At 51.9% G+C, this 18807-nt stretch overlaps 1 protein-coding gene across 1 annotated transcript; it reads right to left on the bottom strand.

Moving 5' to 3' along the window:
- Nucleotides 1-860: 860 nt before the first annotated feature.
- On the bottom strand, nucleotides 861-18163 carry LOC139233034 (programmed cell death protein 10-like). Its single transcript, XM_070863552.1, has 8 exons — nucleotides 18075-18163; nucleotides 14969-15184; nucleotides 9371-9424; nucleotides 8590-8713; nucleotides 6934-7063; nucleotides 5840-5918; nucleotides 3955-4037; nucleotides 861-972 (listed from the first exon to the last, which is right to left on the bottom strand). The coding sequence occupies exons 2-8, from the start codon at nucleotides 15050-15052 to the stop codon at nucleotides 891-893; spliced, it is 636 nt and encodes a 211-aa protein (XP_070719653.1). The 5' UTR covers nucleotides 15053-15184; nucleotides 18075-18163; the 3' UTR covers nucleotides 861-890.
- Nucleotides 18164-18807: the final 644 nt, after the last annotated feature.

The raw sequence follows: 18807 nt of genomic DNA, 5'->3' as shown, positions 1-18807 counted from the left end.
AGTGGATAGTAAGGGCCTATTTCCATTGGTGGAAGGGTCCATTACAAGGGGGCATAGTGTTAAGGTGGTTGGTGGAAGGTTTAGTGGGGATTTGAGGGGGGCTTCTTTACATAGAGGGTTGTGGGGATCTGGAACTCGCTGCCTGGAAGAGTGGTGGATGCAGAAACCCTCACCACTTTTAAGAGATGGTTGGATGGGCACTTAAAGTGCAGCAACCTGCAGGGTTACAGACCTAGAGCTGGTAATTGGGATTAGACTGGATGACCTTTTGTTGGACGGAGCGGATATAATGGTAAGTACTGCAGGGAATAGAATACGGCCAGGGTGATCTCCTGGAGTAGTGTCGATCGCCTGGATGGGTCGGAGAGGAATTTTCCCAGATTTTTTCTTCCTAAATTGGCCTGGGTTTTTACCTGGTTTTTCCCTCTCCCAGGGGATCCCATGGCTCCGGTTGAGGTGGAGTGTAGAATGTTTCAGTATAAGGGGTGTCGCAGTTGTGTGAGGCGGACTGGTTGGGCTGGGTGCTCTTTACCTTTCCGCCATTGTTCGTGGGTTTATATGTAACCTTCAGGGCTGCTGACCGAGGGCCGTGCGGCTCTTTGTCGGCCGGCGTGGACACGATGGGCCGGAATGGCCTCCTTCTGCGCTGTAAATTTCTATATTTCTATTACAGAGTGTGCATTTCAGCGCCCAATAATCATGCTTCATACACAAATGTTTAATCTCCGTCAAAACCTTTGTACACAACGTCAGAAATGATTATTTATTCCATTTCAATCTTTGCACACTCAGGCTGTGGTCTCCTCGCTGCTCCAAGTCCCCCCCCCAAAAAAGTGTAATGCTGAAGGATTCGATGCCGGTTCTGGGGTGAGGTCCGTGTCGGGGGTGCTCTAGCGGGCGATCGCAAAGGTCTGCACCAGCAGATTGATCTGGTGAATCAGGGTCAGCGCGCCGACAATCACATCGCAATTCCTGGCACAGGGAACAGGAAAGCAGAGAGAAGCCCGTTACAAGCCGATCCCGAGAGGCAAGATCCCGTCCGTGTTTTCTGACTCGCCAGCCCATTCCGCCTGCCCTGCATTGGACTCCACTCCGTGTTTTTGTGGGCAGTTGCCAACCCTCCAGTATACGTTACAGGGACACCCTCAAAGCCTCCCTGATAAAGCGCAACATCCCCACCGACACCTGGGAGTCCCCGGCCAAAGACCAGTCCGCCCTAAGTGGAGGAAGTGCATCCGGGAGGGCGCTGAGCACCTCGAGTCTCGTCGCCGAGAGCGTGCAGAAACCAAGCGCAGGCAGCGGAAGGAGAGTGCGGCAAACCAGTCCCACCCTCCCCTTCCCTCAACCACTGTCTGCCCCACCTGTGACAGGGACTGTGGTTCTCGTATTGGACTGTTCAGTCACCTAAGAACTCATGTTAAGAATGGAAGCAAGTCTTCCTCGATTCCGAGGGACTGCCTATGATGATGATGGATATATCAATGAACTGGTCAGGTGGGCAGAACAGGGGCAAATGGAATTCAATCCGGAGAAGTGTGAGGTAATGCATTTGGGGAGGGGCAACAAGGAAAGGGAATACACATTAAATGGTCGGACACTGAGAAGTGTAGAGGAACAATGGGACCTTGGAGTGCAGATCCACAGATCCCTGAAGGTAGCAGGCCAGGTAGATAAGGTGATTAAGAAGGCACACGGAATACTTGCCTTTATTTACAAGAGCAGGGAGGTTATGCTTGAACTGTATAAAATATTAGTAAGGCCACAGCTGGAGTACTGTGTGCAGTTCTGGTCACCACATTACAGGAAAGATGTGATTGCACTGGAGAGGGTACAGAGGAGATTTACCAGGATGTTGCCGGGACTGGAGAATTTTAGCTACGAGGAAAGATTGGATAGACTGGGGTTGTTTTCTTTGGAACAGAGGAGGCTGAGGGTGACCTTATTGAGGTGTATAAAATTATGAGGGGCCTGGATAGAGTGGATAGGACGGACCTGTTTCCCTTGGCAGAGGGGTCAACAACCAGGGGGCAGAGATTTAAAGTAATTGGGGGGAGGTTTAGAGGGGATTTGAGGGGAAATTTCTTCACCCAGAGGGTGGTGGGGGTCTGGAACTCACGGCCTGAAAGGGTGGTAGAGGCAGAAACCCTCACCACATTTAAAAAGTACTTGGATGTGCCGTAACCCACAGGGCTACGGACCCAGAGCTGGGAAGTGGGATTGGGCTGGGTAGCTCTTTGTCGGCCGGCGCGGACACAATGCGCCGAATGGCCTCCTTCTGTGCTGTAAATTTCTGTGATTGGCCTTGGGAGTCTCCAGGAATTGACGATTAATCTCCAGGTCACTGGGAGAAAAATCAGTAAACAAACATTTTTCATATTATTGGAGATGGAGGAGGGGGGGAGCTATTTGACTGGGTGAGGCATCGAAACCTCCAGGGCTATTTCCAGCCCCAGAGTTGGCAACTGCTGTTTGGGTGTTGGACTGGCACCATCTATAGGCCAGACTGGGTAAGGGCGGCAGGTTTTCTTCCCTGGAGGACTGTAATGAACCAGATCGAGTTTTCCTGACAATCCGACCACCATCATGGTCACCATTACTGACAGCAGCTTCTTATTTCCAGATTTATTTTTTAAACCCGAATTGCGAATGCTCAAACTGCGGGATCTGAACTGGCGATCTCCGGGTTACTGGTTCAGTGATGTAACCCGCCGCACTCTCACTCCGTGCTGGTTGCAACCTGAGATCCCCCATCAGCGAAGAGTGTAAACATGACAGCGCTGCCCTCTGCTGGGGGAAGGAGGGAGGGCTCAACACAAACCCACAAAAAAACTCAGGGTCAGAACTGGGAAGCACATGTCCTGTGAGGTACATCAGAACAGGAGGTGGCCATTCAGCCCCTCGAGCCTGTTACACAGGAACAGGAGGAGGCCCATTCAGCCCCTCGAGCCTGTTACACAGGAACAGGAGGAGGCCCATTCAGCCCCTCGAGCCTGTTACACAGGAACAGGAGGAGGCCCATTCAGCCCCTCGAGCCTGTTACACAGGAACAGGAGGAGGCTCATTCAGCCCCTCGAGCCTGTTACACAGGAACAGGAGGAGGCCCATTCAGCCCCTCGAGCCTGTTACACAGGAACAGGAGGAGGCCCATTCAGCCCCTCGAACCTCTCCCGCCATTCAATGGGATCTTGGACGATCTGCGAACTAACTCCATCCACCCTCCTTTGGCCCATATCCCTTAATACCTTTGCTCAGCAGAAATCTATCAATCTCCAATTTTAAATTAAAATTGATCCAGCACCAATTGCCGTTTATGGAAGAGAGTTCCAAACTCTTCTCAACCTTTGTGGGTTTTTTTGTTCATTCCCGGGAATGTGAGCGTTGCTGGCAAGGCCGGCATTTATTGCCCATCCCCCGAATTGCCCCTTGAGAAGGTGGTGGTGAGCCTCCTTCTTGAACCGCTGCAGTCCGTGTGGTGAAGGTGCTCCCACAGTGCTGTTAGGGAGGGAGTTCCAGGATTGTGACCCAGTGTGTATAAGTGTTTCTGAACTTCACTCCTGAAAGGTCTGGCTCTAATCTTTAGACTGTGCCCCTAGTCCGAGACTCCCCAACCAGCGGGAATCGTTTCTCTCTCTCTACTCTATCTGTTCCCCTTAATATCTTAATATCCATCAGTTCACCCCTTAACCTTCTATATTCCAGAGAATACAACCTTAGTCTGTGCGATCTCCCCTCATAACTTAACCCTTGAAGTGCGGCTATCATTCTGGATCGGGCTGGGACCGTGATGCCCTCTGCAGTCGAATAGCCTTCTGGCGCTGACCTGTCTCGGCCCCCCCCCTCCCCCGAACAAGGATTGGCCACTGAGCCGGGCCGCTTGAGGGCAGTACACCTTCCAGGGTCAGTGCTGGGGAACGGGGAGGGATTTAACAAATAAATAGCACAACTAAATCTCACCGGTTGTCCCGGAAGTACTTTTTCAACGTATCGCTGAAGGTTTTGGAGGCGATTACAAACTCCTTCTTCCTCTGGTCGAGCACCTGCGAAGGAAGTAAGATGGAGCTGTGGGTCGGGGTATTGGGAGAACGAGGGGAGGCGAGAGAGGGGCAGGGAGTGAGGGCGAGGAGGGCTCTGCGTCAATCCTCACTCCGAACAGCGAGATCGCTACGACTCGGCAGCTTTGAGCTATCTGGGAGTTAATGGGGTCGGGGATGTTCGGAACTGACCGCGCGCTGCAGTATAACTCTGGGGTTCGCCAACATTCTGGGACTGCCCTGGAGTCTCCGGGGATCCACGATTAATCATCAGGACACTACTCCGAGTGTTCCAGGAGAGAAAAATCAACGGGGCGCGGGGGGGGGCCTTACAAAAAATTCCCCATTTAAAAAAATGTTCCTTTTGGTTTAGTTATTAAAAATGTTGGAGTTGGTGGGAAAAGGCTGTTCGACCAGGGGGGTGTGGACGTCACCAGCATTTATTGCCCTCGAGAAGCTGGTGAGCCATTGAGTGTTTCGCTGGGCCATTGCAGAGGGCAGTTAGGAGTCAACCACTTTGCTGTGGGTCTGGAGTCACCTATAGGCCAGACCGGGTAAGGGCGGCAGATTTCCTTCCCTGACAATCCGATAGTTTCATGGTCACCATTACTGATACTCGCTCTTTCTCTCACATTTATTTAATTAACTGAGTTTAAATTCCCCAGCTGCCGTGGTGGGATTGGAACTGACGTCCCGGGATCATTAGTCCCGCCCTCTGGATTACTGGTCCAGTTACATCACCACTCTGCTATTGTTCCCAATCGTGTGATCAGACCTCCAGAAATCCGTGCAGCCAGAGTTGGCAACCCAGTTCAACATGCCCGAGGCAGTCAGTGCATCAAAGGGGGGGTGTGGGGGGGGCTCTATTGACAGAAGAAGGATGCTCAGGTCGATGCAATTCTCTCCCTCCCAGTCCCATTGTCTCTCGCTGGCCTGTGTTATCCTCTGCCTTCCTCCGAGGAGTTTCTCCTTCTCGAGTCCCGCCAACACGGTGTGTGATAGGCTAGTGCGGAACACCTGAATTTTAACACCCAGCTGTCTTACTCTCGTTCCGCAAATCTCATTTCGTAATCTGTCAGCCGTGGCTCAGTGGGTAGCTCTCGCTCGCCTCGGAGTCAGAAGGTTGTGGGTTCAAATCCCGCTCCAGGGACTTGAGCCCAAAAATCCAGGCTGACACTCCCAGTGCAGTACTGAGGGAGCGCCGCACTGTCGGAGGGGCAGTACTGAGGGAGCGCCGCACTGTCGGAGGGGCAGTGCTGAGGGAATGCCGCACTGTCGGAGGGGCAGTACTGAGGGAGTGCCGCACTGTCGGAGGGGCAGTACTGAGGGAGAGCCGCACTGTTGGAGGGGATGCACTGAGGGAGCTCTACACTGTCAGAGGGGCAGTACTGAGGAAGAGCCGCACTGTCGGAGGGGCAGTGCTGAGGGAGTGCTGCACTGTCGGAGGGGCAGTACTGAGGGAGAGCCACACTGTCGGAGGGGCAGTACCGAGGGAGTGCTGCACTGTCGGAGTGGCAGTACCGAGGGAGTGCTGCACTCCTTCAGTACTGCACTGGAGTGTCAACCTGGATTTTTGTGTTCAAGTGCCTGGAGTGGGACTTGAACCCACGACCTTCTGACTCAGAGGCGAGTGAATTACAATTACACATGAAGTACATTTACCTGCATTGTGTGCAAGGCGTTCTCTACTAAACTTAGCATGCCTGGCGAAAGCAATTTCTACTGGGACGAGACTGCAATACAATCATTTGTAACACATGGATTTGTAACATTTTTGGCATGTAATACTCTGGTTTGTAATACCTTACCTGATGGGTCTGTGGGGGAAATTTCTTGATCAGATCAGAAACTGTGTTCAGCAGATTCTTGATAGCTAAAGCTGACTCCCTACAGAAACAATCGAAACACATTCATTAGCACAGCATTAGCAGCAAACTGCAAAGGGAGAACTTGCATTTCTATAGCGCCTTTCACAACCTCAGGATTGCCCAAAGCGCTTTACAGCCAACGAAGTACTTTTGGAGTGTAGTCACTGTTGTAACGTGGGAAACACGGCAGCTCAATTTGCGCACAGCAAACTCCCACAAACAGCACTGTCTCCTTATTTTTTTTAATTTATTAGTTCCTGGGATGTGGGCGTCGCTGGCCAAGGCCGGCATTTATTGCCCATCCCCCTAATTGCCCCTTGAGAAGGTGGTGGTGAGCCGCCTTCTTGAACCGCTGCAGTCCGTGTGGTGAAGGTGTTCCCACAGTGCTGTTAGGGAGGGAGTTCCAGGATTGTGACCCAGCGACGATGAAGGAACGGCCGATATATTTCCCAGTCGGGATGGTGTGTGACTGGGAGGGGAACGTGGAGGTGGTGGTGTTCCCATGCGCCTGCTGCCCTTGTCCTTCTAGGTGGTAGAGGTCGCGGGTTTGGGAGGTGCTGCCGAAGAAGCCTTGGCGAGTTGCTGCAGTGCATCTTGTAGATGGTACACACTGCAGCCAGGGGGCGCCGGTGGTGGAGGGAGTGAATGTTGAAGGTGGTGGGTAGAGTGTCGATCAAGTGGCTGCTTGGTCCTGGATGGTGTCGAGCTTCTCGAGTGTTGTTGGAGCTGCAACTCATCCAGGCAAAGTGGAGAGTGTTCCATCACACTCCTGACTTGTGTCTTGTAGATGGTGGAAAGGCTCAGGGGGTGAGACTCTGGCCACAGAAGACCCAGCCTCTGACCCGCTCTTGTTGCCACGGTATTTTGAGCGGCTCTGCCGACCAATGTGATGACCACGTGGCTTCCTCTGTGCACACGGGCTCACGCCGTTCAACGCTTCACCCACACACGTCCGCGTGGAACCCAAACCAGAGGCCATTGTGTAGGGCACTGCAAGTATGGTGTCATTGACTGATGCACTGGGGGGTACTGACCTGATGGTCTCAATAAACTCTTTCCGGCTGTTGATGTTATCTGCAATCTCGCTGAGGACCTTCCTCAGTACCTGTCCTTTCGCTCGCAACTCTGATAAAACTTTGTCTTCTCCACCCTGGTCCAAGGGGCCTAAATAACAACAACAACTTGTATTTATATAGCGCCTTTAACGGAGTGACGTAGCCGCATAAGGAGAAATTAGGGCAGGTGACCAAAAGCTGGGTCAAAGAGGTCGGTTTTAAGGAGCGTCTTGAAGGAGGAGAGAGAGGCGGAGAGGTTCAGGGAGGGAGTTCCAGAGCTTGTCCCCAGGCAACAGAAGGCACGGCCACCGATGGTGGAGCGATTATAATCAGGGATGCCCAGGAGGGCAGAATTAGAGGAGTGCAGACATCTCGGGGGGTTGTGGGGCTGGAGGAGATTACAGAGATAGGGAGGGGTGAGGGCCATGGAGGGACTTGTAAACAAGAATGAGAATTTTGAAATTGAGGCGTTGCTTAACCGGGAGCCAATGTAGGTCAGTGAGCACAGGGGGTGACAGGTGAGTGGGACTTGGTGCGAGTTAGGACACGGGGCAGCGAGCACAGGGGGTGATGGGTGAGCGGGACTCGGTGCGAGTTAGGACACGGAGCAGCGAGCACAGGGGGTGATGAGTGAGTGGGACTCGGTGCGAGTTAGGACACGGGGCAGTGAGCACAGGGGGTGATGGGTGAGCGGGACTCGGTGCGAGTTAGGACACGGGGCAGCGAGCACAGGGGGTGATGGGTGAGCGGGACTCGGTGCGAGTTAGGTCACGGGGCAGTGAGCACAGGGGGTGATGGGTGAGCAGGACTCGGTGTGAGTTAGAACACGGGGCAGTGAGCACAGGGGGTGATGGGTGAGTGGGACTCGGTGCGAGTTAGGACACAGGGCAGTGAGCAGAGGGGGTGATGGGTGAGTGGGACTCGGTGCAAGTTAGGACACGGGGCAGCGAGCACAGGGGGTGATGGGCAAGTGGGACTCGGTGCGAGTTAGGACACAGGGCAGTGAGCATAGGGGGTGATGGGTGAGTGGGACTCGGTGCAAGTTAGGACACGGGGCAGCGAGCACAGGGGGTGATGGGTGAGCGGGACTCGGTACGAGTTAGGACACGGGGCAGCCTCAGCACATCCCAAAGCATTTTACAGCCAATGAATTAATTTTCAGAGTGTAGTCACTGTTGTAATGTAGGATACTCGGCAGCCAATTTGTGCACAGCAAGCTCCCACAAACAGCAATGTGATAATGACCAGATAATCTGTTTTAGTGATATTGGCTAAGGCACCAGGGATCACTCCCCTGCTCTTCTTCAAAATAATGCCATGGGATATTTTACATCCACCTGCGGGAGCAGAGGGGATCCCCATTTAATGTCATATCCGACAGTGCGGCGCTCCCTCAGTACTGCCCCTACGACAGTGCGGCACTCCCTCAGTACTGCCCCTCCGACAGTGCGGCACTCCCTCAGTACTGCCCCTCCGACAGTGCGGCACTCCCTCAGTACTGCCCCTCCGACAGTGTAGCACTCCTTCAGTACTGCCCCTCCGACAGTGGAAAGAGCAGGCTTGATGGGCCCAATGGCCTTTGCTTGTTCTGACATTCCACGGCCACCTGTGCAGTGAGGACAAACACAAACCTACCCCCAGCGTCCCGCCCGGACATGCGAAGCAGGGCCTCGGTATAACTAACGTCCACATCTACAGACTCCTGTTCCAGAATTTTCAGGATCAGATTCTGGCAGAGGCCTGGTTTCTCCAACTCAGCCTTGAATCAACACAGAAAACAGCTCCAATCAACCACATTCTGTCACGAATCAACAGTAATAAATACTCTTGTTACCTTCCCTGTCCTTTCGTTACATGCAAAATAACTTATTGTGAGGGGAGTCTCAGAGGCCTGGGCTTGAGTTAGAGAGAGGGGCCTGGGTGTGAGATACAGAGAGGGGCCAGGGAGTGAGGTACAAGGAGAGGGGCCTGGGGGTGAATTAGAGAGAGAGGCCTAGGGGTGAGGTACAGAGGGGCCTGGGAGTGAGGTACAGAGAGAATGATGGAGTTACAGGCCCAGGAGAGGAGTGCTCTCTCATCCTTTTTTCAGTTATCTGAGATAAAGTCCCTCCACGTTTCCCCAATGGACCCTGGTTCCTCTGCCACAGACGTACTGTGGAGCGGGGCGAGGTGGGGGATGGGGGAGGGGCAAGGGGTGGACTGATCCACGGGGCGCCCCAGTGCCTTTAGGATGGGCGAGAGGTTCCAATTGTCCCCATTCCTTGTGAAAAAACACTTGGTTTCTTCTTGGCCCTCCCTCTGCCCCCAGAGTGATGCAGCTATTGGGGGCTTGTGGTACGGTGTGGGGGCGGCGGGCGGATGGTGAGGGAGATGGGAGCACTCCGACAGCGCAATGCCAGAGACTTTTTACTCTTACCTTGGTAAAAACAGCCTTCAGTTGTTGAGCAGCGACAGCATTGACTTCCTCCAGCTGGAACAAAGGACCGTGAGATGTCAAGACAGATACAACCATCGCTGACCTTCAAACTCTCTCAGCACTTCCCCCCCCCCTTCCCCCTCCCTCTTAACATAAGAACATAAGAAATAGGAGCAGGAGTAGGCCATTCGGCCCCTCAAGCCTGCTCCACCATTCAATACGATCATGGCTGATCTGATCATGGACTCAGCTCCACTTCCCCGCCTGCTCCCCATAACCCTTCACTCCCTTATCGCTCAAAAATCTGTCTATCTCCACCTTAAATATATTCAATGACCCAGCCTCCACAGCTCTCTGGGGTAGAGAATTCCACAGATTTACAACCCTCTGAGAGAAGAAATTCCTCCTCATCTCTGTTTTAAATGGGCGGCCCCTTATTCTGAAACTACGCCCCTAGTTCTAGATTCCCCCACAAGAGGAAACATCCTCTCTGCATCTACCCTGTCAAGCCCCCTCAGAATCTTACACGTTCCAATAAGATCACCTCTCATTCTTCTAAACTCCAATGCGTGGAGGCCCAACCTATCTTCATAAGACAACCCCTTCATCTCAGGAACCAACCTAGTGAACCTTCTCTGAACTGCCTCCAATGCAAGTATATCCCTCCTTAAATAAGGAGACCAAAACTGAATGCAGTACTCCAGGTGTGGCCTCACCAATACTACTAATGTTCCTTGAAAGCTGAGCTGTTGAGCCAGTGGGTAAGTGGCCTCATGTGGATCGGAGCCCTACGGGCCGAAGGTCCCGGGCCGTGCTGAGTGGGCTGGACTCTGATGGGGGCGGTGGGTGAGGGGAGGGGCTATAATTGGTGATCTGCTTACAGAGTGTTTACAGCACAGAAAGAGGCCATTGGGCCCACCGCTCCGTGCCGGGGTTTATGCTCCACACCAGCCCCCTCCCACCCCTCCTCAAACTCCATCACCATATCCTTCTATTCCCTTCTCCCTCATATGTTTGTCCAGCTTCCCCTTAAATGCCTTGATACTATTCATAGAAACATAGAAACATAGAAAATAGGTGCAGGAGTAGGCCATTCGGCCCTTCTAGCCTGCACAGCCATTCAATGAGTTCATGGCTGAACATTCAACTTCAGTACCCCATTCCTGCTTTCTCGCCATACCCCTTGATCCCCCTAGCAGTAAGGACCTCATCTAACTCCTTTTTGAATATATTTAGTGAATTGGCCTCAACAACTTTCTGTGGTAGAGAATTCCACAGGTTCACCACTCTCTGGGTGAAGAAGTTCCTCCGCATCTCGGTCCTAAATGGCTTACCCCTTATCCTTAGACTGTGACCCCTGGTTCTGGACTTCCCCAACATTGGGAACATTCTTCCTGCATCTAACCTGTCTAACCCCGTCAGAATTTTATATGTTTCTATGAGGTCCCCTCTCATTCTTCTGAACTCCAGTGAATACAAGCCCAGTTGATCCAGTCTTTCTTGATAGGTCAGTCCCGCCATCCCGGGAATCAGTCTGGTGAACCTTCGCTGCACTCCCTCAATAGCAAGAATGTCCTTCCTCAGGTTAGGAGACCAAAACTGTACACAATACTCCAGGTGTGGCCTCACCAATGCCCTGTACAACTGGAGCAACACCTCCCTGCCCCTGTACTCAAATCCCCTTGCTATGAAGGCCAACATGCCATTTGCTTTCTTAACTGCCTGCTGCACCTGCATGCCAACCTTCAATGACTGATGTACCATGACACCCAGGTCTCTTTGCACCTCCCCTTTTCCTAATCTGTCACCATTCAGATAATAGTCTGTCTCTCTGTTTTTACCACCAAAGTGGATAACCTCACATTTATCCACATTATACTTCATCTGCCATGCATTTGCCCACTCACCTAACCTATCCAAGTCGCTCTGCAGCCTCACAGCATCCTCCTCGCAGCTCACACTGCCACCCAACTTAGTGTCATCCGCAAATTTGGAGATACTACATTTAATCCCCTCATCTAAATCATTAATGTACAGTGTAAACAGCTGGGGCCCCAGCACAGAACCTTGCGGTACCCCACTAGTCACTGCCTGCCATTCTGAAAAGTACCCATTTACTCCTACTCTTTGCTTCCTGTCTGACAACCAGTTCTCAATCCATGTCAGTACACTACCCCCAATCCCATGTGCTCTAACTTTGCACATCAATCTCTTGTGTGGGACCTTGTCGAACGCCTTCTGAAAGTCCAAATATACCACATCAACTGGTTCTCCCTTATCCACTCTACTGGAAACATCCTCAAAAAATTCCAGATTTGTCAAGCATGATTTCCCTTTCACAAATCCATGCTGACTTGGACCTATCATGTCACCTCTTTCCAAATGCACTGCTATGACATCCTTAATAATTGATTCCATCATTTTACCCACTACCGATGTCAGGCTGACCGGTCTATAATTCCCTGTTTTCTCTCTCCCTCCTTTTTTAAAAAGTGGGGTTACATTGGCTACCCTCCACTCCATAGGAACTGATCCAGAGTCAATGGAATGTTGGAAAATGACTGTCAACGCATCCACTATTTCCAAGGCCACCTCCTTAAGTACTCTGGGATGCAGTCCATCAGGCCCTGGGGATTTATCGGCCTTCAATCCCATCAATTTCCCCAACACAATTTCCCGGCTAATAAGGATTTCCCTCAGTTCCTCCTCCTTACTAGACCCCTCGACCCCTTTTATAACCGGAAGGTTGTTCGTGTCCTCCTTCGTGAATACCGAACCAAAGTACTTGTTCAATTGGTCCGCCATTTCTTTGTTCCCCGTTATGACTTCCCCTGATTCTGACTGCAGGGGACCTACGTTTGTCTTTACTAACCTTTTTCTCTTTACATATCTATAGAAACTTTTGCAATCCGTCTTAATGTTCCCTGCAAGCTTCTTCTCATACTCCATTTTCCCTGCCCTAATCAAACCCTTTGTCCTCCTCTGCTGAGTTCTAAATTTCTCCCAGTCCCCAGGTTCGCTGCTATTTCTGGCCAATTTGTATGCCACTTCCTTGGCTTTAATACTATCCCTGATTTCCCTTGATAACCACGGTTGAGCCACCTTCCCTTTTTTATTTCTATGCCAGACAGAAATGTACAATTGTTGTAGTTCATCCATGCGGTCTCTAAATGTCTGCCATTGCCCATCCACAGTCAACCCCTTAAGTATCATTCGCCAATCCATCTCAGCCAATTCACGCCTCATACCTTCAAAGTTAGCCTTCTTTAAGTTCTGGACCATGGTCTCTGAATTAACTGTTTCATTCTCCATCCTAATGCAGAATTCCACCATATTATGGTCACTCTTCCCCAAGGGGCCTCGCACAACGAGATTGCTAATTAATCCTTTCTCATTACATAACACCCAGTCTAAGATGGCCTCCCCCCTAGTTGGTTCCTCGACATATTGGTCTAAAAAACCATCCCTTATGCACTCCAGAAAATCCTCCTCCACCGTATTGCTTCCAGTTTGGTTAGCCCAATCTATGTGCATATTAAAGTCACCCATTATAACTGCTGCACCTTTATTGCACGCACCCCTAATTTCCTGTTTGATGCCCTCCCCAACATCACTACTACTGTTTGGAGGTCTGTACACAACTCCCACTAACGTTTTTTGCCCTTTGGTGTTCTGCAGCTCTACCCATATAGATTCCACATCATCCAAGCTAATGTCCTTCCTAACTATTGCCTTAATCTCCTCCTTAACCAGCAATGCTACCCCACCTCCTTTTCCTTTTATTCTATCCTTCCTGAATGTTGAATACCCCTGGATGTTGAGTTCCCAGCCCTGCTCATCCTGGAGCCACGTCTCCGTAATCCCAATCACATCATATTTGTTAACATCTATTTGCACAGTTAATTCATCCACCTTATTGCGGATACTCCTTGCATTAACACCCTCTGTCCTTTTAGAATTTTGCTGTACAATGGCCCTTTTTGTTCTTTGCCTTGGGTTTCTCTGCCCTCCACTTTTCCTCATCTCCTTTCTGTCTTTTGTTTTTGCCTCCTTTTTGTTTCCCTCTATCTCCCTGCATTGGTTCCCATCCCCCTGCCATATTAGTTTAACTCCTCCCCAACAGCACTAGCAAACACTCCCCCGAGGACATTGGTTCCGATTCTGCCCAGGTGCAGACCGTCCGGATTGTACTGGTCCCACCTCCCCCAGAACCGGTTCCAATGCCCCAGGAATTTGAATCCCTCCCTGCTGCACCATTGCTCAAGCCACGTATTCATCTGAGCTATCCTGCGATTCCTACTCTGACTAGCACGTGGCACTGGTAGCAATCCCGAGATTACTACTTTTCACCTCAACCCCTCCCTGTGGCAGCGAGTTCCACATTCTCATTGCTCTCTGGGTAAAGAAGTTTCTCCTGAATTCCCCATTAGATTTATTGGATAAACTTGCCATGGAGGGAGTGCAACGAAGGTTCACCAGACTGATTCCTGGAATGGGAGGATTGTCCTATGAGGAGAGATTGAGCAGATTGGGCCGATATTCTCTAGAGTTTAGAAGAATGAGAGGTGATCTCTTTGAAACATACAAAATTCTTACAGGGATTGACAGGATAGATGCAGGGAAGACGTTTCCCCCGGGCTGGGGAGTCTAGAACCAGGGGTCACAGTCTCAGGATAAGGGCTCGGCCATTTAGGACTGAGATGAGGAGAAATTTCTTCACTCGGAGGGTGGTGAATCTTTGGAATTCTCTGCCCCAGAGGGCTGTGGTGGCTCAGTCTTTGAGTATATTCAGGACAGGGATCGATAGATTTTGGGATATTAAGGGAAGCAAGGGATATGGGGATAGTGCAGGCAAGTGGAGTTGAGGTCGAAGATCAGCCATGATCTCATTGAATGGCGGAGCAGGCTCGAGGAGCCAAATGGCTGACTCCTGCTCCTAATTCTTATGTTCTTATATTTATGGCCCCTAGTTCTGGTCTCCCCCACAAGAATGTCTACCCGATCGAACCCTTTCATAATCTCAAATACCTCTATCAGGTCACCCCTCAGCCCTCGAGAAATGGATGATGAGGCGGAGTGCGGGAGAATCAGCCAAGACTCCAGTTTGAATTCATTCTCGGGCATGTCGGCGTTACCAGCAGGACCGGCATTTGTTGCCCGTCCCGAGTTGTCCCGAGAAGGAGGTGGTGAGCCGCCTTGAATCATGTGGTGAAGATGCTCCGAGGATGATGTTAATGTGCAGTGGCGTTGATCCAACTGAGTGGCTTACGAGGCCACTTCGGAGAGGGGCAGTGGACTCTCAGAGAGGTCGAGACTCTAAGGACAGCAGCCTTCCTTACCTGGAGGGACCAGTTGTATTTTTAACAACAATCTTTACTTTAAACTGAATTCCAATTCTCAAACAGAATAGACACATAACAATCTGCCTGCAAACGCTGGCTGCCAATCGGTTACCGCGGTGGGATCTTCCCATGCAGTATGTGCAGGAAGAAGGGGCGGGCAATACGGGGGATTGACAACCGGCGGACAGCACCAATCTTTGCGTGCATCGTGTTCACGATTTATCCTTCGATTGACGACAGTTCTGATGGAACCCACCTCACCAAAGACCGGGTACATCACGGTGTAGAGAGCCATGGAGACGGTGCGGTTAGCAACCGAAACAGTGTCTGTCTTCTCCATGGTGCCACTGTCAGAAGAAGGAACCAACTTGCATTTATACGGCGCCTATCACGACCTCCGGACGTCCCAAACCCCTTCACAGCCAATGACGTACGTTTGAAGCAACTGCTAAACAGGGCGGATACTGGAAGTCTGAAATATAAACAGAGAATGCTGGCAATACTCAACGGATCAGGCGGCAACTGTGGAGCGAGAAACAGAGCTAATGTTTCAGGTCGATGACCCTTCGTCAGAATAGGCTGACTTGCTGAGTATTTCCAGCATTTGCCGCAACTACTTTTTGGAGTGTAGTCACTGTTGTAATGTGGGAAACGCAGCAGTCAATTTGCGTACAGCAAGCTCCCACACACAGCAATGCGATAATGACCCGATAATGTTTTTTTTTGTTATGTTGATTGAGGGATAAATATTGGCCCAGGCCACTTCTTCGAAATAGTGCCATAGGATCTTTTACGTGGGCAGACGGGGCCTCGGTTTAATGTCTCATCCGAAAGACGGCCCCTCCGACAGTGCAGTGCTCCCTCAGTACTGCCCCTCCAACAGTGCAGCGCTCCCTCAGTACTGCCCCTCCGACAGTGCAGCGCTCCCTCAGTACTGCCCCTCCAACAGTGCAGCACTCCCTCAGTACTGCCCCTCTGACAGTGCGGCACTCCCTCAGTACTGCCCCTCCGACAGTGCGGTGCTCCCTCAGTACTGCCCCTCCAACAGTGCAGCGCTCCCTCAGTACTGCCCCTCCGACAGTGCAGCGCTCCCTCAGTACTGCCCCTCCGACAGTGCGGTGCTCCCTCAGTACTTCCGCTCCAACAGTGCAGCGCTCCCTCAGTACTGCCCCTCCGACAGTGCGGTGCTCCCTCAGTACTGCCCCTCCGACAGTGCGGCGCTCCCTCAGTACTGCCCCTCCGACAGTGCAGCGCTCCCTCAGTACTGCCCCTCTGACAGTGTGGCGCTCCCTCAGTACTGCCCCTCCAACAGTGCGGCACTCCCTCAGCACTGCCCCTCCGACAGTGCAGCGCTCCCTCAGTACTGCCCCTCCGACAGTGTGGCGCTCCCTCAGTACTGCCCCTCCAACAGTGCGGCACTCCCTCAGCACTGCCCCTCCGACAGTGCAGCGCTCCCTCAGTACTGCCCCTCCGACAGTGTGGCGCTCCCTCAGTACTGCACTGCAGTGTCAGCCTGGTTACAAATTAAAAGACAGGGCAGTACTGAGGGAGTGCCGCACTGTCGGAAGGGCAGTTCATAAGAACATGAGAAGCAGCAGTAGGCCATACGGTCTCTCGAGCCTGCTCTGCCATTTAAAATGATCATGGCTGATCTGATCATTGACTCAGCTCCACTTCCCCGCCCGCTCCCCATAACCCCTTATCGTTTAAGAAACTGTCTATTTCTGTCTTAAATTTATTTAATGTCCCAGCTTCCACAGCTCTCTGAGGCAGCAAATTCCACAGATTTACAACCCTCTGTGAGAAGAAATTTCTCCTCATCTCAGTTTTAAATGGGTGGCCCCTTATTCTAAGATCATGCCCTCTCGTTCTAGTCTCCCCCATCAGTGGAAACATCCTCTCTGCATCCACCTTGTCGAGCCCCCTCATAATCTTATACATTTCGATAAGATCACCTCTCATTCTTCTGAATTCCAATGAATAGAGGCCCAACCTACTCAACCTTTCCTCATCAGTCAACCCCCTCATCCCCTGAATCAACCGAGTGAACCTTCTCTGAACTGCCTCCAAAGCAAATATATCCTTTCGTAAATATGGAAACCAAAACTGCACGCAGTACTCCAGGTGTGGCCTCACCAATACCCTGTATAACTGGAGCAAGACTTCCCTGCTTTTATACTTCATCCCCTTTGCAATAAAGGCCAAGATTCCATTGGCCTTCCTGATCACTTGCTGTACCTGCATACTAACCTTTTGTGTTTCATGCACAAGTAACCCCCAGGTCCCGCTGTACTGCAGCACTTTCTCCATTAAAATAATAACTTGGTCATTGATTTTTTTCTGCCAAAGTGCATGACCTCCCCACACTTTCCAACATTATACTCCATCTGCCACATTTTTGCCCATTCACTTAGCCTGTATATGTCCTGAGGGAGTGCTGCACTGTCTGAGGGACAATACTGAGGGAGCGCCGCACTGTCGGAGAGACAGTACTGAGGGAGCGCCGCACTGTCGGAGGGACAGTGCTGAGGGAGCGCCGCACTGTCAGAGGGGCAGTACTGAGGGAGCGCTGCACTGTCGGAGGGGCAGTACTGAGGGAGCGCCGCAGTATCGGAGGGGCAGTACTGAGGGAGCGCTGCACTGTCAGAGGGGCAGTATTGAGGAAGCGTCGCACTGTCGGAGGGGCAGTGCTGAGGGAGCGCCGCACTGTCAGAGGGGCAGTACTGAGGGAGCGCCGCACTGTCGGAGAGGCAGTGCTGAGGGAGCGCCGCACTGTCAGATGGACAGTATTGAAGGAGCGCCGCACTGTCAGAGGGACAGTGCTGAGAGAGCGTCGCACTGTCGGAGGGACAGTGCTGAGGGAGCGTCGCACTATTGGAGGGGCAGTACTGAGGGAGTGCCGCATTGTTGGAGGGGCAATATTGAGGGAGCACCGCAAGGTCGGAGGGGCAGTACTGAGGGAGCGTTAGAAACTGAATTTCGACCCCTGAGTTTTTTTCACTTTCTTTGAACACTTTGGCAATGGGGGAGGCGGAGGGGGAAAGTCTGATCCAATGGGGCGGGGCAGTGAGAGGCCAGGAATCATGGGATGAAACCTCCAGGGTTAGGTCCAACAGAATTGGCCACCCTGTGGAAACCCCTCAGTGGGATCAATCGCCATTGGGGTTTGTGCAGGTCTTTGTTCCTGTTCACCCCCACCTCCCCTTGAAGCAGCTGCCCCCACCATCCCTGGGGGAGAAGATCGCCAATCACACACATACCCCACTCCTGAGACTCTTGATTTTGGGCTGGCCTGGGGAGGGGGTATCTCTAATTGTTACTCTTCCTTAGGGACTAAGGTTCTGAAGAAAGACGACACTCACCTTTGGCGGGCAATGCTGAGGTCGAACCCTGGCACTGGCAAATGGAGCAGGAGGTTAATCATTAACGGATCAGCAGGGCGGAGCTGGACTTTGGTGGCTGGTCAGGAACCTGCCTCCCGTACACCAGCGTCGGCTCAAGGCAGGAGATCATGAACGAGTGCGGCAGGGAGTGGCGGTGGGGAGGAGAGAGAGAGAGAGAGCTCAGCAGCAAGAAAGGAAGAATTGTATTTCTGTAGCACCTTTTACGACCACTGGACATCCCAAAGCGCTTTACAGCCAATGAAGTACTTTATCAAAGTGTAGTCACTGTTGTAATGTGGGAAACGCGGCAGCCAATTTGCGCACAGCAAGCTCCCACAATCAGCAATGTGATAATGACCAGATCATATGTTTTTATTCAGTTCATTGAGGGATAAATATTGGCTCCAGGACATCGGGGGGAACTCCCCTGATCGTCTTCAAAATAGTGCCATGGGATCTTTTACGTCCACCTGAGAGAGCAGACGGGGTCTCGATTTAACGTCTCACCTGAAAGACGTCACCTCCAACAATGCGGGACTCCCTCAGTGCTGCCCCTCCAACAGTGCAGCGTTCCCTCAGTACTGCCCCTCCGACAGTGCAGCGTTCCCTCAGTACTGCTCCTCTGACAGTGCAGCACTCCCTCAGTACTGCCCCTCTGACAGTGCAACACTCCCTCAGTACTGCCCCTCCGACAGTGCAGCGCTCCCTCAGT

This window comes from Pristiophorus japonicus, chromosome 20 (assembly GCF_044704955.1).
Source record: "Pristiophorus japonicus isolate sPriJap1 chromosome 20, sPriJap1.hap1, whole genome shotgun sequence".
Taxonomy (NCBI): domain Eukaryota; kingdom Metazoa; phylum Chordata; class Chondrichthyes; family Pristiophoridae; genus Pristiophorus; species Pristiophorus japonicus.
Note: the sequence above shows the minus strand (reverse complement) of the source record. Positions and strands in the feature narration are given on the sequence as shown.